We start from the raw sequence: 22,055 nt of genomic DNA, 5'->3' as shown, positions 1-22,055 counted from the left end.
TTTTTTTTTCTCCCTACTGTAACACTGATATGTTTACAGATGTGATGGTTCAGTTTGAACTCTCTTGCTCCTCCCCATCGCTTCAGCTTCACTGATACGCACAAGTTTTTACTTCCATGCACCACCTGCTGGTGGTCTGATGGAGGAAACACCCCCACCATCCCCTCCTGACTGTCATACCGTGCTCCAGTCACCATTAATCATTCAAAGGAATGTATCCAGGAGCTTCGGAATCACTGTTTGGAAAAAAAAAATGACACAAAGCTCTGCTATGTTTCATAAAAGAAGCAAGGTTTAATTTACAGTTTTACTAAATGTACATTTCTTAAAAAGTGTCATTATACACAATAAATACAATACAAAATTAATCTGTAATACTATACTTCAAATTCTCTCACCGTCTTTTTGTACAATATTATTGTTCCTTTTTTTTCCATTTCAATGCTTGTGCTGTGTTTGGGTTTAAATTGTCCACCAGGCTTTAAAAAACACACAAACACATACACACATACACACACACTCACTCACAGGAGGCAGGGGCACAGTTGCAGAAATATGAAACAAACAGACTTGAGACTAGAGAAAAATTAACAGTTAAAACTGGCCTGCCCCCTGCTGACTAAAATGCATAAAGTCCTAAACTGGCATCACAAGTTACAGAAGGGCAGGTGTGTGTGTGGATGCGTCGGAAATCAAGACCTTGGAAAATCATCAGACATTAAAAGCAGTAACTAAACTGAATTTCCTTACATGTTCTTTACATCTTGACACAGAATCCACGAGCAGTGAACAGGAAAACAACTTCACAATTTTTGTAAATTATGTCATCGACAACCTTTTATCTAATGTGATGTCTACATTAATTATTGGTAAAAATGGATGATGGGGCGACTTGATTATGCCAGCTGAAACAAAGCAGTTGCCTTGTGAGTGGTGTAACCAAGCTTGAGTTTATTTATTGTTTGAGGACTCTCTCTTGATAAGAGTACAAATCTGATTATATTCTCTCAGCTGCAGGTAAACAAATAAGGCAGTCGACTGCTAAAACAACCTGATGCTCACTTGGACACTGTTCAGATGAGATGAACTGGTGCTCATGCCACATGAAAGGAATGTATGAATTGAGAACAGCAACCTCTGATAATTTTATCTTGTTTCGCAAACTTGACGGGTCACAACCGTGTTTTTTTCTTTTTTTACCTTAGATCGCACACACGCTTCTTCCACCGCGGGTCTACCTCAGACTGTAAATGACAAAGAAATGTCAGGACAATTCAAATGGACAAACAAAGCCAACACAGCTTGGCAGAGTAGTACAGTGATACTGTTTTCACAGTGACCCCCCCTTTCCCTGCCTCCAAGTCTGTCTCTTAGTTCCCACTCGTTAGTCCGGCCTGGGGCTGAGGGGCTGTTATCTACTTTGAGTCTGGGGTACCAGGCTGCCGTTGTGGCCACGACCACCGACCTGAGGGTGCTGGGCCAGGGAGGGGGACGAGGAAGCAGAGGAGGGGGGTGGGACCGAGGGTCTGTGAGACGAAGCTGCCGAGCCCCCTGGGCGCTGGCTTTGGTGTTGGTGGGACCTGTTGCCCCCTTTGATGTGGTGCCCATGGGCAGCGGGCTCCTGCTGCAGGTTCAGGATGCTGTCGATGGCACACTGCAGGTGCTCGTTCAGAGAGTCATCCGGGGGACTGCCGCTGGAGAAGCTGGCGTTATCCATGTCGGGAGAGTCTGATTTGCAACGTTTGGCAGGAAGTAAAGAGTCTCGTGTGAAAGTGGACTCTGGGGAGGGAGGCCCAGGGGCATGCTGGTCCATTCTGAATGTCCCACCTACTCTGTGTCTATTTTTCCCCCCTGCCCGCTTGTACTTACTTACATCAGTCTCTTGGTCTTTGTTTTCCTCCACTCTCTCCTTTGCCACTTCCTTTTCCAGGAGGTGTGGGAGGTGATGGTGTGTGGGTTTTATCCCACGGTTGAACACTTCGTCCACTTCGTTCAGCCCCTGCATTGCACTCCCTAAACGACTCCTTTCATGGCCCAACTCCGTGAGCGTGTGTGAGGCCTCCCTGCCTCTTTTCTCCACCTTCACACTGGCTATCACTGTCCGCTCTGAGGGAGGAGATGAGGCCTCGTGCCTGGGGGGAGATGGTGTGGGTCTGGGGTAGGAAAGATTCTCGTCTCCTCCCCCAGGAACACCAGGTCTGACCCGGGGACTAATGTTTTCCCGGTATGTTTTTCGAAGGGGAAGGCGACAGGTCGTCGGTGAGGGATTGGCAGTGGAGGCGGGGTTATGTTTGATCCCTCCTACTTCGTGATGATCCACAGTCCCATTCATTTGAGTGGACGAGGAGGAGGATGACGACCAAGTATGAGAAGAAGAGGTAGAGGAAGATGGGGCTGTGTTGGGAGGGAAATTACCTCTCAGTGTTGGGTTACACTGAGGGGTCGTTATTGAGACTGGTGATTCAGAGGAAGCAGTGCATATGGGGGACTGAGTTCTGATGACTGTAGTAGAAGGAGTAGATAAAAGAACAGACTTTGGATGTGGTAGAGCAGGCTGAGGCTGGGATGTGGACTGGCTGCTCAGCTGAGGTTGAGGTGTGTGCACTGGGTCTAAGGCCGTGTTATGGACCACCTTACTAAAACCAGTTTGGTCCTGCTTGATCTTCAGCTTCAAGCCAATTCTCCTGCGAGCCTCGTAGGTCTTGATCGGCGGTTTGCTGGTTCTCTGCGGGAGAGCATCGTCATCATCAGCCGCTTGAGAGTTGAAGGACGAGGATGAGAAAGAGGAGGAGGCTGCTGGCGTGCGACTGATGGACGAGCTGTGGCTGGTGGGTTCAGCCACCAGTTTGCTCGCGCCTGCAGCTGGAGGTGGTGGACAGCTGCTCGACCATGACACAGAGGCTCCACCTCCACCTTGCTTTATTACCAGTTTAGTAGGAGGGAATGGGGTGACAGAGGTGGTGGCAGGAGGAGCAGGAACTGGAGCAGAAACTGGAGCAGAAGCTGGAGCAGAAGCTGGAGCAGAAGCTGGAGCAGAAGGTGGAGCAGACACTGGAGCAGAAGGTGGCGCAGACACTGGAGCAGGAGTTGGAGCTGCGGTAGGTGCAGCAGGAGGTTTGTGTGTGATGTTTGGAGGAGGGACTGTGGCCGGAGCAGCAGGTGCAGGAGTGGGGGCGTCAGCAGCAGGTACAGCTCCACTCCCTGAGGTTTGCTCAGCAGAAGAGGACTTCTCTTGGGATGAAACTACTCTCTCCAACAAGCGAGCGTTTGCTACGAACTCCTCTGCAATGACATTTAAGGAATAATATTAGCACATACGGCAAGGTAGATAATGGCAACAATGTATAACTATATGTATAAGACTATGCTATTGTACCTGGTCTTTCCTTGGCCAGAATCCGGTCCTGATTCAATGCAACCTTCTCCTCCTGAATGAACATTCGGTCAATCATCACCATCTCTGCTGAGGGGCCCAGTCTCTGCTCAGGTTTAAAGGCCAAAAAACATCAGTTCAAAACCAGTTCAGAACAAGTGGAACAAGAAATGTTGTGGTGAAAATGTTGATTTATAAACTTACTTTTGACTCAGCAAAGAGCAGGTAGCGATATTTATCCAGCATAGCCTGGGTCCTTTTCAGCAGCTGACAGGAGACTCTCTCAAATTCATCATCCACTGTGCACAAGAGAGCCAAAGTATTCACGAAAATCTTGAAATGAGGGGAAATGTAATTAACTGTGTACTACCTGCAGCTATAGGGCTCACTACCTTTTTGATAGTCTTGAGAAGAGATGGCAGTTCCCTGGTAGAGGTGGTAAGGCAGCAGTCTGTGCAGCGTGTCGTCAAAAGAGTGGAAAGGTGCACTGTAGTTTGGGTGAAGAACCGAACCCTGCTGTTTCCTCACCTGTTCTAGAATCCTGTAATAAAGTGTAGACAAAGAGTTACTATTTAAAAGATACGTGCATTTTTAGACAGTTAAAATAACATTTTAAATGCCTACTGCACACACTTGGCTTCTTTGCTGGGCTCTGCACTGAAAGGCATCTTTATTGTTGTTGTTGTCGTCGTCTGTAACGAGAGCAAAGATTAAAATCAGCATTCAAAGCCTTTAGACTGAAGCTGAAAACTGAACAGTTTCTTGATCTAAAATAAAGCAAAGCTTCCTTACCTGAGTTTGTGCTGGAGCTTGGGGCTGTGGAGCAGGCATTTGAGTCAGACTAGCTCCTAACACTTGTATCTGCAACCCACCTTTCCCCAGAGTCATCCCTCCAACTGAGCTGATCACTCCTGGCTTTGGCTGAACCTGTGGGAACAGTTGGAAAGATAATTAGGCACAGACGTAATAGAATTTGAAAAGTGTCATTTTGAAATTCAGTGTAAAATTGACCCTTAGAGTAAAGGACTTTCTAATGTTGCGTACCTGTGCAGGCTGGGTAAGGCTTGCAGGAGTGACAGTCTGATTCACCATTGCTCCAGCTGGCCCTTGGGCTCCTGAGAATACCTTTAAGTCACTTGATGCTAAAATAAGAGCACACGTCATTACAAAGAGAAATAATAACAAAGGGTGTACAAAGACTTCCAAGGTGTGTTCAGGACCCTGTTGCTTAGCTTCAGTGAATCGTGTCTAACCTGTAGCAGGAGTTTTTACGAGCACTGGTGTCGACTGCAGCACAGAAGGGAGTTGAGCAGGAGTTCCAGTGCTGGGTGTTGATGCAAGCACGACTTTATCGACAGGCACGTCTTGCTGAGAACTGAACTGACTGGGAGCTTGAGCCTGGGGTTGTGCAGTCTGCTTGACCTGCAGGAGGATATTCTGCTGGACCTAAAAACATAAAAAGTACATGAGGAACTCTAGATTAACCTATTTATTTTCCAGGTGCCTATGCAAACGGATTTGTACTGATGGGCCATCTGCATAATTAGTTTATTAAAAATTCTCTAAAAAGTCATGAGACTTTGCTGAGATGGCTTACATTTCTGATTTTAGCACACTAAACTGACACAAATCCCAATTGACAACTGGATATCCATGAATCAGATCAAAGGGACAAAAAAGAAATTCACTGAATGAAAAAAGAGTCACTGCATCTTGGTAGTCTGAACATAGCCACACATACATGCATTTACTGGCAGAAAGATTAGTCCACTGTTCAACCATGAGAGGAAGAAAAAGTCAAAATATAAAATAAACCTGAGGTGAAATACCTGGTGCAGTTTATCCAGTAACTGTTTCTGCTGAGGTGAGGGCTGAGCGATGCCTGACAAGGTCTGAATCTGCGCTCCTACTAAGTGAAGGTGGTGCTGCTGCTCTGTTGTCAGGCCCTGAATGGGAACCTGGGCTTTCACTACAGCAGTAGCAGCAGTGCTAACAGGAGGCGAAGTAAACTGATGTTGTGCGGGTGGTGCAGGAGGAGGCTTGGGTGACTGTGACATAGGGGGCATATCTTGTTGATAAGGGGCAGGCTGAGAGGGTGGCCGTGGCTGAGTCTGAAGCTGCACTTGAATGTGCGCCTGCTGAAGCTGTGTTTGCTGCGGCTGGCCTTGTGGAACTGGTTGGGGAGACTCTGTAATCTGGTTATGAACAATAAAGAGTGGAGGGTGAGATGAGGGCGTACAGGAGCGAGAAGGAGTTTGGGACTGTGGCTGAGGCTGAGAAGTAGGACGTGACTGCTGTTGATGGTGTGGAGACTGGATCTGCTGGCTCAGAGTCAGAGGGGACTGGGAAGGTTGTGGTCTGTCTGCCACAGGGGGAGCTGTGGACAAGGCCGTTGATGGGGACATACCCTGGATCTTCAGGGGCTGCTGATGTCCACCGGAGGGTATCTGAGGATGTGGAATCACAAAATATTGATATGTGCAACTGACTCAAGAATATAAACAATCCTTAAACACAGGTGGAAATCAGGATATTAAGCAAAGAAAAAAGCATCACATGCACATATTATAGTAAATGTGATTTATGGACAAGATTATATGCTATCTACTGTGTAAAGCAGGGCTGGGCGACAAGGATATACCACAATCTCATTTAGAATATTTTAGGCATCAATTTTTAATACTATGACATGTCAAATGTATGAAAGTTTCATTTGGAAAAAAAAACCCAATTATTTTTCACACACGTAATACCACAAAAGAATTTAGAGCTATCGCCAAACCCCTAAAAGAACTACACAATGAAAATACAAAAGCAGTACAAGTAGTAGAAGCCCAATATTCTTTTTCTAGCATTTGAGGAGGATTACACATTAGGAGAAAAATAATCATTTGGTGAGGCAAAAAGAACAACATTTGACAAAAGCAGGAGGTAAAGATCAGCAGGTCTGTGTGATGGTTAAGTAGAAGGTGATTTGAGGGCTTAGGGATGGGAGTCGGGTCAGGGTAGCATTTAATTTGGGTGTGGGAGTCATTACAGTGATCGGACTAGGAATTACAAGGGGTAGAGAGGCACTGTGAGCATATAATAGTGTAAATGAGAAGTGCAGGGTTGAGAGGTTTGGTGTGATTGATCAGCAATAGGTGAGTGATGTAGCAGATGAAGGTGAGTTTTACTGAATTTGATCGAGCAAGGTGAGGTGAGTTAATCAGTTCTAGTAAAAGGGTAAAAAAAACCAAAAACATACACTTTAGTCATTCTGCAATTAATACTGAGCCCAGTGTTTGGAGTTTGCAAAAAAATATATAGAATGAATGAAAAACAGCAAATTAGTAGACTTGAGTTAAAAAAATGGCACTTGATTATTAGTCTCAAACTGGAAAGATTTTAAGTTAAATATTGACAGAAAGTGGCTGAAACACAATACACATGTACAAGAGGGATGGTCATGCTTTGACACACACTGTAGCAATATTAAAAACACACAGAAGCTGCAAGCAAATTAGTAATTTTGCTAATAAAATAAAATAATATGCAACAGTGAGGGCCAGGAAAGCAATGCGTAGTGCAAGGAGAGGTTCAGAGCAGTGATAGGGAAAAGTAAGATACCCTAATGTTGTGGCAGCAGCAGCGGCAACAAGTGGGTGGGGCTTAACATAAAGGGGCATTTCTACCTGCTTTACCACTGCTGTCATGTGGGAGGGGCCAGGGCAAGGGCTGTGGCTCTGACCCACCCAAGAGTCAGCTAATTGACTGTCATGGACAGCGGGGGCCAGAGCAGTGATGTTGTTGCTGCTGACGATTACAGACGCTGGTACGCCCACAGAGGGGGTTGACTCATTCTCTGTTTGGTGGTGCTGCTCCTGATAGGTGTACATTTACCGTTTCAAGATGAAGGAGGGAGGGAGGGAGGGAGGAAGGGGATGGGGAGTAAAATAGTAAACCAAAGAGGTCAGACCAAGATATCACACCGTGCAATGTTATGTATTTTTAAAGACAATGTTAACAGCAGAGCAAACATTCAAGGAGTGAAACACTGACCTGTTGCAGAAACATTTGCAGAGACTCCTGGCTCAAGATCATGCTGGAGCCCTGGTTGGTGAGCAGTAACCTTCCTGGACTGTGCTGAGCCTGATGGGGGACCAGCCCCACTGCTGTGACAGGCGAACTGGTGGACACCGACATGGACGGAGAAGAGGAGGGTACTGTGATCGTCGTGGACACAGAGGAAGCTGGCTGCATTGTGAGGATGGGGGACTGCTGTGGAACATGCTGCTGAGTGGGATGAGCAGCCTGGTCTGTGGAGCTTCCCAGCACAGTCACACACTCTCCAGTCTGGCCTTGACCCATAGATGCTGCACCAGTGCTGCTGCTGCTGTTGGGGACCCCACCTGGCTGAGGTTGCAGGGCTGGCTGAAGTGTGACTGCTGGGCTAAGTCCCTCCACCTGGCTCAGCATGGTCAAGGAGTTCTGGATTGGCATGCCTTGTATGACTGTCTGGGCATGACCTGAGACAGTGTGTGTCTGTGCCAGGCTTGGACTCTGGGCTAATGTGACAGGCATCTGAAAGAGGGTGGGTGTGCCCATCTGGCCAGGCTGGAGCTGTATGGGTCCAGAGAGGATGTGGGCAGGGTGGCCCTGTGAAGTCAACACCTGACCTAAGTTGATGTTCTGGTTTGCTGTTAAAATCTGGTTTGCAATGAGCTGCCCACCAGGACCTTGGCTAGTTATGATGTGGCCCCCAGGGTGCTGAGTCAGAATCTGGCCACCTGCCTGAAGCTGTGGCAGGAGGAACTGATGATTTTGACCTTGCAGGACAGTCTGAGGGGGAATAACGATGCTACCTGGTTGGTTTAACAAGTGTACACTAAGGGGCTTGCCGGATGCTTGTGCTGCTTGTTGCTTGAATAGCGTTTGTTGAAACTGGGTGCCTTGTGTTGTGGCTTGAGTACTTAGGACAACGTTAGAGCCAGGCTTTCCCGTCAGGAACGCTACATTCTGAGCAGCAGAAACTGGTAGCTGCTGCAGCCCTAGAGCCTTGTGGGCATCGTTTTGCAGGGGTTGGGGTGCTTGCTGTGGCTGCTGCTGTGGCTGCTGCTGCTGCTTGAAGAGTTTCGGTTGGATGGCTCCCCCCTGAGGGGGTTTAGGTTGAATGGGTGTTGGTGTGCGTTGTATAATCACATTCTGCATGATTTGGCCTTGTGTTTGAGTCTGCTGGGGTCCAATTCCTGAACTAATGGTGTTGCTGCCAAAACCCAAGAGCCCAGCAGGAGCAGTCATTGTACCACCACCGCTGCTGATTGTGCTGCTGACACAAACGGCTGGTCCATTTAAAGCAGGAGATCCTAAAGTGGCTTTATTACCTTGGATCAGAAGTCCGCCTCCTGAGCCTCCAATCCCCGGCTGAGTACCAGAACCTGATACCTCTGGCCCAGACTGATGTAGCTGGTATCCACCCATGGCTTTAGCCAGGATTGGTTGTCCAGACTGATTGATAGTCATGACTGTGGGCTGACCCACAACCTGAATTTGTCCGATACCCAGATGTCCAGACTGACTCCCATTAGGAAGAGCTTGGAGACTTGAAATGGGTTGAAGTGTCACATTTCCCAAGCCCACAGGCTGCATAAATGGCTGAACACTAATTGCCTTGTTCATGACCTGGGATTGGAGCTGAAGGCCCTGTTGAGCAAGAACTGACCCCAGCATGTCAGCTGTGGCATTGGGGGGAGTAGCAGTGGCGCTTGTGGCTGACCCAGGGAAAATTGCCGTTGCTCCCCCAACACCAACACCTAAGCCTACACCAACAGCAGTTCCTCCAGCCCCAGAGAGGCTGGCATCAGGTAGCGTCTGAACCACCTGTGTAAGGCCTGGAATTTCAAAGGAGCCCAGGTCCAGCTCAGCCTCTGCCTCCTGTAAGCTTTGCTCTGTGATATTGGCTTCTGCCAAGCTCTGTTGCAGGATGTCACATGGTTCATGATTTGTCCCAATGCCATTGCTTCCACCATCACCACCTGGGGATCCACCCAAAATGTCTTCATCCTCGAGGAAGTCCAGGTCGACACTGACTCTGGGCAGGCCTGCCGGTTCACTGGCCGACAGCTGGGCTGAGGGCTGGACCTCTGGAACATGGCCCTTAAAGGAAAGGAGAGGAAACGGGGAAAAGGTAAAACCAGAGAATAGATGGATCTTATTGGCGAGATGTAGATGTGATGCCAAGAAGTGTGGTATAGTTGACACGGATTTACAGACACCAAAACCTCTTGTCAAGTCGCACAGCTTCAGAAGTATAGGAATGTTAGTGGAAAGGGAGGGTATTTGGATTAACATGCTACATAGATGGAGAGGAAACAGGAGGAGGAGGATGAAGATTGGGGGATTTTACTCACCCCAGTGGTAGAGAAGAACGAGCTGGAGGGGTCACTCGCACCATCCAAAAGGTCGTCAGTGTCCAACTACAGACACCCACCCAGGATAGGACAGACAGAAACCAAAGGCACCCAAACCAGCAGGCAAAAGTCACCAGGACAGAGAAATATACAGACCATCAAACAGAGGATGGGGGCAAGGAAAGGACAGAATTGTAAAGAAAAGGCATAAAGATAAGCGACGAGGGGCACAAACAAAAGGAGTGACACAGAGCTGGGAATCGTTAGTATTAGTATTTCTCATTTTGTGAATTAGCCTAACAAAAACGAAGGGAGGGTGAGACCATACAAAGTGTAAAGAGAAAGGACAACCATGAAGCAATGGCACTAGTATAAGAAAATTAAAATGAAGGCAGCAAGGGTCACATGTGTGATGGTACAGCAGTGTGAAAAGCTTTTTTATAATACGCAAAATAAATACCCATCGCAAAATAAAAATAATTAAAAGGAAGATGGTCACAACTAGGAACCACATGACTAAGTCTTCAACTTTGTTCCCCTCCTATACTCACATGGGTCTCAGATCCATGAAGAAAGTCATTGAGAGCTTCTGGGTCACTGCAAAAAAAAAAAAAGATTCAAAACATGACAAATAAGATGACTCATATTGTTTTCGCATATCACCAGAAACCAATTTAGCACTGCTTACCAAATTACATCGAGAAGGCACCTGCCGTCTTCATCATCCATGACAACTGATGAAAAGATGAAAATATTAATTTATTAAGTCATTAATACACTCACAGAAACAGCAAACAAAAAATACCATTAATTAAATACAAGATATTTTCAGCTATCCGTCCGAGCACTGTGTTCTATGTCCAAAGTACAGATCACACTGATATATTTTAGCACTACATTTAATAGTTTAATTGATTAAGTGCTAATGTATTAAAAGGACTGGCAACATCCAATAAGTTAAATGATCTGCTAACTTAATGTCAAACTGAGTAATTCTATATATTATACTATTAACATTCACTTAATAGGCAATAAATGAATCCCACACTTTTAGCATGGATTGCTCCTGATAGGTAATGTCCTTCATCATAACACCCTTTACATTACAGAACCACAAAAACTTTATCTTTAACTATAAGACTGTCCATGTAGATAGTTTCTAATGTATACGGAAAACCAACTTCAATAAACAAAACATTTGCTTGTGCTTTTTAACAACACAGTTAACTGTGTAATCAAACTACACAGCAATTACTTTATAGGGCACATACTATATGGGACAGCATAAGGGCAAGATGATTCCTTAAACCTTCACACTGGAGTATTTCCTTGTTACCTCCACTATAGTCATTACCTTATAGACTGTGTTGGCAGGTGAGCAGCATAACTCTAAAAATAAGGAACAAACTGTGATGAAATCTTCAGGGTGTTTCAGATACAGTAATTTTTAAAAACCAATTATTGACCATGCAAAGTAGGAGAGTGTATCGACAATGTAAGAAACTGAGCTGTCTTGTCAAAAATGTGGGGGATTTCTCTAGTTTTAAATTAAACGCTTGTCCATAGAAATACCCCCTGAGCAAACAGACACAGGTAGTTATTTACATTAACATTAGGGATGCATGATATTGGACTTTTTGCCAATATCCAATACGCCAATATATCAGCAGTGCTTGGGCCGATAACCGATACAGATATATAGTATGTCTTTGTTTTCGCTCAACTGCAGAGGTCATTTAGTCTCTTTTGTAGTGAATTTAACATAATATTGTTCATATTCATGTTGCAGCAGATGTAGATATAAAATAACTTCAGTGTGCAAAATAAAATGCTTAGAAGAAAAAAAACAAGTGTGGAGGTAGCAGCCTATTTAGTCATATTGGGGGATCTTGGCATGTTTGCGATATCCATTAATATATTTTAAAGCCAGTATCTGCTGTTACCGATATTGAGCATTTAAACTTAAGTTAAAAAGAAAATGCGAAAACTAAAATAAACAAATGTTTGTGATCAGTGTTTTACCCACATATGGTTTGTGAATCAGTTGAATGCTGTTAAAAGTCTAAGATATGGGTCTGCACAGTGGCAATGAAATTATATTGGGACTTGATCAACTACATTATCACCTGCAATTAGTGAGCTTAACAAATACAGAAATTGAGTTTGAATCTCAACACACTAGCCCAACTTACTCATCAATTACAACATGACATATCGTACATAAATATACTCAGTAACAACAAAACAAGCATATGATACGCACACGTCAAGAAACCAAGGAGCAGAAAATTTTCGATTTGCAGTAAGACACAGCGGATGGAAGAGGATAACAACCTGAAAACGCGCGGTTTTTACTCAGCCTGGAAACATTTCGAGTGCGGAGTATCGCTAGATTAAGTAAAACTCTCAAGCACTGAACTTGTAATAACACAGACAGTAACCGTCGAATACTTGAAAATATATTTTACCCGGGTTATGATGAAGACACATCCCCAGTTACCGCTCTAAATTAACAGCGGATTGTAGCCATTACTCGGGTCTGAGCAGAGCCAGTGCGCAGGATATGAATGGAGACGCTGCAAGCGGCTAGCTACATGCTAGCTGGTGTTTTCAAAAGACTTTCCATGCATGTTTTGCAGATACATTTCAATGCAGACTGTTTAACTACCACGCGATTGACTTAAGAGTCCACTCTGATAAAACGATTAGTTTCAAAAAACAGTTTCGCCCCCGTTAACAGCGTTTGAACGCATCTTGGTTGAAATTCGTTAGCCTAGCGAGCTAGGCTGCTAAGTCAACCAGCTATCAACAATATTCAGTCGTATAGCTAGCATGAGCCTTTGACATTCAAAACAAACAACCGACTGACTCATTTTGAACACTCGTTTAGTACCGGGGCGCCTCAATTCGACCGAGAAAACGCAGCATTCTGTGATTAGAAGTGTTATCGCAATGGCGTAGCGAGCTATGTGGTTCTCCTTGCAAGCAAAATATGAGTTAATGTTGGAATACTCTTGGATGAGGGGGGTATGCTTGGGAATTCGGTGGAAAATGACTGTGTTTGCAGGTTCGTGCAGAAACGTGGCGCTTCGATTGCGGTGCCGGTGCAGTTTGCGGGTTGCCCGCAGTGCATGAATATCGCAGGTTTGTTAGAGTTACTCGGATAAATTGAGAAATATGCAGTTTTATGACAAACTCACCCGAGACGATAGAGGTGCAGGCAGCGCGGGGTCTCCAGGACAACCTCGCACGGGCTGCTGTGCAGGACCCAACTACAGGCAGGAAACAGCAGACTTCCGTTTTGCCTGACTGAAATGCCCCCTTCTGTATTTGTTTTTTTTTTAAAGTTTGAACATTTAAGCGTTTGAATTAACGAAAAAAACGTTTATACCAACAACGATAATAATAATGAAAATATTTTTTTATTGTAAAACAAGGAGACAAAAAACGACAACACTAACAAAACACAAAGAAAAGCTCGAAAAAAATTACAATTGTACAAATTGCAATTTGTACATTATGTGATTATTAAGACTTCATTTGGTGCATTCTTGCTTAACAACTAAATGTCAAGGGAACGCTATCCGTACATAACGTTAAAGCATTGGAAATGTATTTCAACAATTCAGTGCATTATATATACCATAGTAATGTAAACTGTTATTACTATAATTACAAACGATGACAAACTAACAAAATGAGCAGATAATGCGACAAATTATCCACGAACCATCAAGCAAAGCTGCCGTTAGAGTTGTGCAGTTGTTGTTTTTTATTTTCAGTTCAAACCAACTTTACATCAAAGGACACTGACTTGCTATACTTTCTTAGTTTCTCATACACTCGTTGTCGTGTGTGGGTTTTAGAATGTGTTGTAAGATACCTTTGTTGTTGTCGGAAACTGATCAGAACAGATGTTGTTGTGGTAAAAAAAAATACTGATATAATATATTGTTTGTAAACACGTGTGCCGTATGTACATGTTTACCGTTTGGCTTACGCGTAATTCAGGTCATACTGTGGTTGGTTTATCACGGCTAGTTATTTGATTGAACAGCAAATTATTTAAACCTGGGGGATGTGAACTATTCAAAGTTACAGACACGCACTTGAATGCAGCATCTGTGTGTTCAGCGTGTCACGTGAGTGATGATGATTTCGCCACTGGTGACAAGACTAATCCGCTGCCGCTAGCTCTGGTTAGCAGGTTTGTTGACTTTCGTTTGTTCCTGTTTTTTCTTCTCTGAATCGGAGCAGCGACATAGAAATGGAACATACCGGGAAAGAAAAAGAAGCGACAAGCTTAATGGCCGAGGCCGAGAAGAAAGTACGGTCATCGCAGTCGTTTTTCGGGTCGATGTTTGGGTGAGTATGCTGGCTAGCCACTGTTAAGCTAATTTTGCAAAGCGAAGGGGCCAACGAAGCGGAAGGTGGATTTATCTGTCAAAACACACGACTAAACTCTTACTCACACACTCTGTGCTCTTAACATCACGTTACCATTGCGCTATATATAACGTTATACCATTGTAATTAGTGTTACATAAGTGTTTAGCGTTATTTCACTGCAGAATACGTATCCTGACACATACAGTTAGGAGCTTCACTGAGGTGTGTGTGTACATATAAATATATATATATATATATATATATTGCAGTGAGCGGACTTCAGTTACATAGTTGAGTTGCTGCTCTGTCTGTTTAAACGGTGATCTAAAAGTGACTCACATGCCATGTGATAATATCATTAACATTCGATAATATTCGATAACATTAGATAATATTAGGTGCTGCCACATTTCCTCTGGAACACTGCCTGCCAGGGAGATTTGTAGCTGTGGCGCCATCACCTGGGGGATTTTTGTAAGCGTTTTAACCCTTCTGGTACAGTACAACAAACCTATTCTCCAGTACACTGTAAAATATAGTCACAATTCTTTACAATTCTTTAATAACATATAAAGTGTGCTCCCTAGACATGTTATGTGTTTTTGGATTTTTCATCTTTGGCAGTGTTGATGCAAAATTTGACAAGGTTGTGTATTTTGGGATGAATTTTGATATTATTTTAATACACCCTGGAAGCAAAATGAGGAAGTCTGTGTTCCTTAGCCATTTTTGTGTGTGCCACTGACTCCCATTGAAAATGCATATTTAGAATACACTGCCATTTCAATTTAATTTTTTTTTTATTCCTCTGTGTTAAAATCCCTTCAAAAGTTCACGTTTTTATTGTTTTCCACTAGATAAAGTATGTTTATTTATTTCGGTCATGTCAGTTAGATAAATCATCATCACCCCTTAGTGTAGTCCACACAACCGAAACAATTTTTTATTTTAATTTTTTATATGACATTTTGACAAAACATGTTTCAGCATCAGGTAGCACTCAAGAGTCACAAAATGATTCAATCAATATATAGCAGATTACGTTTGTTAATGAAGTTGTCTAGCCTATCGTTAAATAGTTTCTCCAGAATTTTTGACAGTTGTGGTAGTATTGAGACTGGTCTGTAATTAGTAAATTTGTGTATGTCCCCTTTCTTGAACAATGGCACTACTTTTGCCACTTTCATTTTGGTGGGAAATGTCCCAGTTTGAAATGACAGGTTGCAGATATATGTTAGAGGTGAAACGATTCCATCTATTACTTTCTAATATAACTTCATGTCGAGGTCATCTACATCCGTGGATGTTTTTGCTATGCATTTGTTGACCAGGTGTCTAATCTCTCTGTCCTTCACTGGGGTGAGAAACATTGTGCTGGGGTTTCGGTCAGGAATGTTCTTCGCCAGATTCGGCCCCACATTGACTAAGAATTCATTAAATCTTTCTGCTATGATTTCCTTGTTATCTTCCTTCGTGTTATTGTCCTTTTGAAATAGAGAGGATAGCTAGGTTTTGTGTTTTTGTTTTTGATCACATCGTTTAGAATATCCCATAGTTTTTTAGTATAGTTCATGTTTTCTGCTAGCATATTACTGTAGTATTCTTTCTTGCAATCATTTAGGATGCTATTTAGTTTGTTCCTATATCGTTTGTATCTAGTTTCTGACTGTTCCGTCCTTAATCTCATGTATTGTCTATACAGTGTTTTTCTTCTTGCAGGTATTTATCAATGTTTTTGTTAGCCATGGTTTCCCCTCCTTATTGTAATTTGTGGGTCTTTTCTTTACAGGACAGTGTCTATCATACAGCGTTTTAAATATTTGCAAAAAGGAATCGTAAGCGCCATTTACATCTGTTTCTGTGTAGACAGCTTCAGACATATTTTGTACAATCTCATACTCGATGTTATTGTCATTGAACAGGGCCACTCCTCCTCCACCTTTGTTTCTTCTGTTAACATAGACAAGTTTGTATCCATCCAGGCAAAAATCTGTGCCTTTGTCTTCATTAATCCATGTTTCTGACTCCACAATGGGGAATGGGGAATTAGGGAATACCTACAACACTTCAAAAATGTAGTTGAAGTTGGTGCATAGGCTCCTGCTATTGAAGTGAATTAAAGACAGTTTCCCATCCATCTCAATGCATTTGTTAAATTGGTCTTCAGTGTAGTACTGGCATAGATGATTATGCGGGTCAATTATTTCATTTGGGTCTGTTAAGGTGTGGTTCACATGTTGATTTTTTTAGTCAGCTCCACATGTTCATGCTCAGCGATCCTCTCTGATACTTCCATCATCTTTTTAGTCTGTGTAATAACCCTTGACCTTTGCTGGGCTGTAGTTATGGAGTAAGTACTTGTTTTATGTAATGTAAATCTACCTTGACAGGAATATTTGACATATGAATATTTGTTTTTTATGGTGAGGAATGAAGTCAATAATGGTATTGATAGGTGAAAAATTGATACATTAATTTATGTTTCTTTGTCAATTTCTAATACAGCATTTTTGTGTATTAGGGGCACAGGAGTAATTTATTTACAATCTGACTTTGCTGTATGTAGTGGGAGTGAGAGTCAGATCAACCTTTATTGTTATTCCTTTGTATTTAAAGTATACATTTGAAAGAAATGTTGTTTCATGATGAACCAAGGTGCAAACAAGGCAACTGGCGTCTGCCAGTGGAAAAACCCGAAATAGACATTAGTGCTTTGTGTCATGGTATTTGAGATTGATTTAACAATCTTTGTGTAGCTGATTGATTACATGTGTTATCACACAGGGGTTCCTCCAAGCTTGAAGAGGCCTGTGACATGTATGTGAGGGCAGCCAACATGTACAAAATGGCCAAGAACTGGTGTGGTAAGAATATTTCAATGTGAACGATTACGAACAAGTGTTACGTTCATCGTCTCTTCTTTTGGAGATTTTCCGTCCTATAATGTGGGGACGTTTTCCTTTTCAGCTGCAGGAAACGCTTTCTCCCAAGCCGCCCGCCTTCACCTGCAGATGCAGAGCAAGCATGACGCAGCGACAAACTACATCGATGCCGGGAACGCCTTTAAAAAAGCAGATCCACAAGGTAATCATTACTCATCACCACCACAGAAAATATAAGTGCTGAAGTTCATGTGTGTCGTACCAGTTTTTCTTTTATTTCACAAGCTGCAGTGGACCATGCACAGCAAATTTTGTGTTGAATAAAGTTGTTCCTGATGAAGGATGGTTGTTACACATGGGGAAAAGAGAGTACACTGTGTTACACTGTGGAAAAATGTGGAAGTAAACCACAGAATAAACTGTTTTATTCAAATGTTTAACAATCATTTACAATTGCAGTGATATTAAGTCTGTGTGATGTATATAACATCATTATTTTTCCCAACAGAGGCCATAAACTGCCTCAACAGAGCTATTGAGATATACACCGATATGGTAAGTAAATGTTTTAGAAATGGAAGCGTAAGATGTTTAGCATCTGATTTACAAAGGTTGATCCCTCCCCTTTATTTTGGATCTAGGGCCGCTTCACCATTGCAGCCAAACATCACATCACCATTGCCGAAATATACGAGACAGAGCTGGTGGACATTGACAAGGTCAGAGGAAATGTTCTGTTTTCTACTGTACATGTTGATTTTTTGTGGGGTTCCAGAGTTAATGTTAAGCATTGTTCAAGTTCTGCTTACACTTTATTTCCCATTTCCATTCCAGGCTGTCGCTCATTACGAGCAAGCTGCAGATTATTACAAAGGAGAAGAGTCCACCAGGTGACTATTAAAACATCTTTTTCTCTCCTTTTTATTCAGGTGTACAAATATGATTTAAAATATCACATATATATAAATAACTAATTCCCTAAACCAATTTCTTTAAAAATATATAATAATCATACTCGTAAGTATCATAGTCACTCTAATAAGAATTCTGTTCTATGGTTCTAAAACATCTTGAAATTAGACCTGCAACTTATTTCATAACATTTAATTAATACAGATCAGTAAAAGGGATTTGGTAAAGGAATGAACTAAAATCCTGTTGTGTTTGTTGTAAGGTTGCGTTAATTTGTGCTCTTTGATCTCATTAAATGTGTTTTGGCTGAGAATCTTTTTTTTTTCCCCCCCTCCCTCTCAGTTCAGCAAACAAGTGCCTTCTGAAAGTAGCAACCTATGCAGCTCAGTTGGAGCAGTACCCAAAAGCTATTGAAATCTATGAACAGGTGAGATGATGCAACCTTTTGTTTTTACTTTTGTTTTTACCACGTGATCTGTCACCAAGGGCTGTAGTAACAAAACAAACCTGTGATTGGTCCTTTTTCTTTTAGGTGGGAACCCACGCAATGGACAGTACGCTCCTGAAATACAGTGCCAAGGATCACTTCTTCAAGGCAGCGCTCTGTCACTTCTGCATAGACATGTTAAATGCAAAGGTTAGCCTTGGCATGGAACCTGTGTCCAGACAGTACATACACGGCAGATGTAGCATCACCTGCTACTCTAATAATAATAACAATAATAATAATAATAATAATAATATTCCTCCTCTTTTCACTCAGCTTGCTGTGCAGAAGTATGAAGAAATGTTTCCAGCATTTTCAGACTCGAGAGAATGCAAACTGTTGAAGGTTGGTATTGAGGCTTTTAATCCTTGAAACAATAACACCTTATAAATCTAGTCCAGGAGGTTTAACAGTCTGACTGAATGCTGCCTCTGTTTTCCTTTTACTCTGATCTCTGTCCTTGTTTTTATCTCACCAGAAACTTCTAGATGCCTATGAAGAACAGAAGGTGGATGCCTATACTGATTCAGTGAGTCAGTCAAATATAGCTGAATATTTTTATGATACTGTGTTTCTGGGTCTCTGATTACACACTGATGGGATACCAGTAAAAAGTATCGATTGGTGATTAAAGTCTAAAAGATTTTCTTTTATAGAAGGCAACAAACAAATGCATGGAAACTATATCTTGTCTTTTCAGACAGTCTTGTCTTTTTATCATGACTGTGAATCAATTTAAAATGAAAATTTAAAATCCCCAAACACTGGGTCGGAACCCACAGATTCAGTCCACAAGCAAAATTTGCAGAATTGTCCCAACCTTTAAGTTTAGTTTATCTGTATATTTTTTTTAAAGAACAAGCATAAAGAGTTTACGGTAATAAATAGTTTTTATGCATCGCAGATAGTTAGAACATTTTAAAGGGAAAAAGAAGAATCTATCATGAGGTCATGGAATAACTAGAAAGATGCTGGCTCCCCCTTGTGGCATTGTATGTTGTTGAGGTGGAAAGCATTTTTCAACACCCTCACATGAAATATTACCTTTTTTTTTTATTCACAATACAACTGTGCTTTTAACAGTGATTTGTCATAAAATCATATTTGGAAAACTGTAATCATAACCATAAAAAATCCACTGGTTCAGTATTGGTAATATTCACTACCCTTAAGGAAATTTTCCCTTGATGATCTTTTTCGTTCATATTTCAAGAAATGTCTTCATCCACACAACTTCCCAGAAATCCTCTAAACACTGTAGTACATCTGCCAAGCCTGTATGTGGTGCTGTAACGCTGCCTAAAACAGAGGAGATGTTTAGCATGCATGCATTTTTAATCTATTACAATGTGTACAGTCACAGATGGAATGAAGCCAGGGTGAAATAAATGAAAAGTTAGGATGGCATTTTGACATTTTACTGTTTCCCAAAAATAGCGTTTTAGGGCTCCCCACATGCCACTTCCTTAAATAAGGGCTACAGGAGGCACTGGTGCCAGTCCATCACACGGCCACATATAGACAAACCAGCATTCACTGTCTATTTAGCATGTTTTGTTTTTTTTCCTTATCCCCAAATTTGTATGTGGATAAAAAGCTGATTCTACTGAACTTGTTTTTGTGTTTATGGCCCCTGGAACTCTCTCCCTTTGGCTCTTAGACAAATCCCACCCCTCCCTAATTTTAAATCATCAAACCTTGTTTGTTTTTTTGGATACAAATTATTCTTATTTGTTGTTTTATATCTTCATCACTTGTTTTTTTTTAAAGATTGCACGCCTTTGTCACATTGTTAAGAAGTTTTGTATGAATAAAACTGATTATGACATTGTTATTCGTGTCTCAGGTGAAGGAGTACGACACCATCTCTCGGTTGGATCAGTGGCTCACCACCATGCTGCTGCGCATCAAGAAAACCATACAGGACGAGGAGAGCGACCTCCGCTGACTTCCCTCCATTCTCGACAAACAACCTGCATTCTTCGTTTTGCCTCGAGCCTGCCGCTCCCACTTAATTCTTTAACCATTATCCCTTATATTCCTTCACAGACAGTTCTCCTCCTACCATCTGCAGTATGCCTTTTTTTTAATCTGCTTGACTCAAACCTCCAACGATGATGGTCTTTATAGTTCTGAACACTACCTTCCTGAGTGCACATTGCACACATTATGTTAGATATATTTATCTTTATGATTCATGTGTTGGCTTAGTATTAGTTAAAATTGACATAATTGGGCTGCAATACCAAATACCAGCGTACTTGCAATATAAAGGCTTTATTTTATTTCCGTTAGTGTATAAAGATGAATGGGAAGATGCCAACGTGACCCCGAGACCTGCAAAATCTATTTTCCACAAAATGTGCATTAGATTAAATGAAACAGACCAAAATGCCATCACGAGGACTAAAGCAGTCGTGTTTATTCTTGGTACAGGGTGTCTCGAGTTCACCGAGTACCTCACCTGCGCTCCTCCTCCCTGCACGCTGAGAGCCCGGGAGTCCCTGAGGTTATTCCATGGCAAATAATTCCTCTGCCTTATGTTCTCAGGACACGAAAAGATAGATATGATTTTAAAAAAAAAAATCACTATAATATTAACGACTGCTTTTATCAAGAGTTGTTGATTAATTAGCAAATGAGTTTTCGTCATTTCCATTTAAAGTGCTTTTATTCCACAAAAGAAGACCCTTTGGAAGACATTTGCATGGTTTGGTCTAAATGGAGACGTTTTTGGTTATTGTCTGATTTGTTTGTTTTCTGTTTATACTAAACAGGCTGGGAAAAAAAGAGGCCTGCACAAGATGCAATACAGTGAAGATAAGAAAGCTTTACTGATCTGAACACTGTGCCCATGTATCCTCTGGATGATTTTGGTCTTAAATAATTTGTATAACAGTGATGTTTCCTGCCAATAATAAAATGAGAATTGTTGTGGAAACTATCAGTGAGAAGAGAAATAATGCAGTCTTTCAGTCAGGAATGGTCTTTCTTCTTTTAATAAGCAAACAATGTTGATTACAGAGAATTACTCAGCAGGACAAATACAGGCTCTACCGCAATGACTCAATGTTCATGTTCACAAATGCACAGTCACTCGTTATAAGTGGATGCGTGTGACACAGTTGCACATTGCTGCACAAGTTAAGTCACTGGAAATATTATCAGGTTAAACGAGTATAATGAGTACATTTCAACTTCTGAATGATACAATTGGCCCCATCAATCCTCCCTTTGGTCATACTATGACCGCACACACAAGTATATTCACATGTTTCATAACATCAGCGAATACAATCCAGTAAACACTGATAAATAAAAGACAATTAGCTGTTGACGGAGCAGTCTTCCTCATATCTTCAAAATGACAATGATCAGAATTGGAAAAAACGTGGTCAAACACGTTCTGCCTAACACCCACACTCCTCCCTTACCCAAAGAAGTTCCCCGGAATCCCGTCCAAGCCTGTAACCCCTCCACAGGTCCTTCGTATCCGCCACAACATCATGAACAGCTCCTGAAGAATCCGGTCTCTAGGAAATTAAGCTCTACTCATGCTGCTGTAACATGAAACATTCGCGCTAGACTCATTTTATCTCACACGTTTCAGTCTGCATGGCGGA

The 22,055-nt window shown here is 42.2% G+C and overlaps 2 protein-coding genes across 7 annotated transcripts; one reads left to right on the top strand and one right to left on the bottom strand.

The window, feature by feature from the left end:
- Positions 1 to 270: 270 nt before the first annotated feature.
- Positions 271 to 13,042, bottom strand: bicra (BRD4 interacting chromatin remodeling complex associated protein). Of its 6 annotated transcripts, XM_044031648.1 has the most exons (16): positions 12,963 to 13,003; positions 11,117 to 11,151; positions 10,451 to 10,496; positions 10,314 to 10,359; positions 9,763 to 9,828; positions 7,415 to 9,508; positions 7,048 to 7,236; positions 5,203 to 5,820; positions 4,627 to 4,819; positions 4,418 to 4,515; positions 4,166 to 4,300; positions 4,007 to 4,065; positions 3,766 to 3,914; positions 3,578 to 3,672; positions 3,377 to 3,497; positions 271 to 3,282 (listed from the first exon to the last, which is right to left on the bottom strand). In XM_044031648.1, exons 3-16 carry the CDS (start codon positions 10,489 to 10,491, stop codon positions 1,412 to 1,414), a joined length of 5,775 nt encoding a protein of 1,924 aa, XP_043887583.1. In that variant the 5' UTR covers positions 10,492 to 10,496; positions 11,117 to 11,151; positions 12,963 to 13,003; the 3' UTR covers positions 271 to 1,411. The 6 variants fall into 6 exon arrangements, with proteins under 6 accessions (XP_043887583.1, XP_043887582.1, XP_043887584.1 ...); XM_044031647.1 differs by lacking the exon at positions 11,117 to 11,151 and having other exon boundaries at positions 12,963 to 13,042; XM_044031649.1 differs by lacking the exon at positions 11,117 to 11,151 and having other exon boundaries at positions 3,377 to 3,482; positions 12,963 to 13,042.
- An 856-nt stretch (positions 13,043 to 13,898) lies between these two features.
- On the top strand, positions 13,899 to 21,376 carry napab (N-ethylmaleimide-sensitive factor attachment protein, alpha b). The gene is made up of 11 exons (XM_044032588.1): positions 13,899 to 14,127; positions 16,936 to 17,015; positions 17,119 to 17,235; positions 17,542 to 17,588; positions 17,675 to 17,752; positions 17,868 to 17,923; positions 18,288 to 18,372; positions 18,478 to 18,582; positions 18,709 to 18,777; positions 18,911 to 18,961; positions 20,279 to 21,376. The coding sequence occupies exons 1-11, from the start codon at positions 14,030 to 14,032 to the stop codon at positions 20,378 to 20,380; spliced, it is 888 nt and encodes a 295-aa protein (XP_043888523.1). The 5' UTR covers positions 13,899 to 14,029; the 3' UTR covers positions 20,381 to 21,376.
- Positions 21,377 to 22,055: the final 679 nt, after the last annotated feature.

This window comes from Solea senegalensis, linkage group LG8 (assembly GCF_019176455.1).
Source record: "Solea senegalensis isolate Sse05_10M linkage group LG8, IFAPA_SoseM_1, whole genome shotgun sequence".
NCBI lineage: Eukaryota > Metazoa > Chordata > Actinopteri > Pleuronectiformes > Soleidae > Solea > Solea senegalensis.
This window is presented reverse-complemented; position numbering and strand designations above follow the sequence as displayed.

Bases quoted from the DNA above. Each gene is read 5' to 3' on its own strand.
- bicra (XM_044031647.1), bottom strand. From the start codon at position 10,491: ATGGATGATGAAGACGGCAGGTGCCTTCTCGATGTAATTTG. The intron at 4,516-4,626 runs GTTAGACACGAT...CTCTTATTTTAG, and splicing joins CGTAAAAACTCCTGCTACAG to CATCAAGTGACTTAAAGGTA. The intron at 4,301-4,417 runs GTACGCAACATT...CTGTTCCCACAG, and splicing joins GCCTTACCCAGCCTGCACAG to GTTCAGCCAAAGCCAGGAGT.
- napab (XM_044032588.1), top strand. From the start codon at position 14,030: ATGGAACATACCGGGAAAGAAAAAGAAGCGACAAGCTTAATGGCCGAG. The intron at 17,236-17,541 runs GTAATCATTACT...TTTTCCCAACAG, and splicing joins TAAAAAAGCAGATCCACAAG to AGGCCATAAACTGCCTCAAC. The intron at 17,753-17,867 runs GTCAGAGGAAAT...TTTCCATTCCAG, and splicing joins AGCTGGTGGACATTGACAAG to GCTGTCGCTCATTACGAGCA.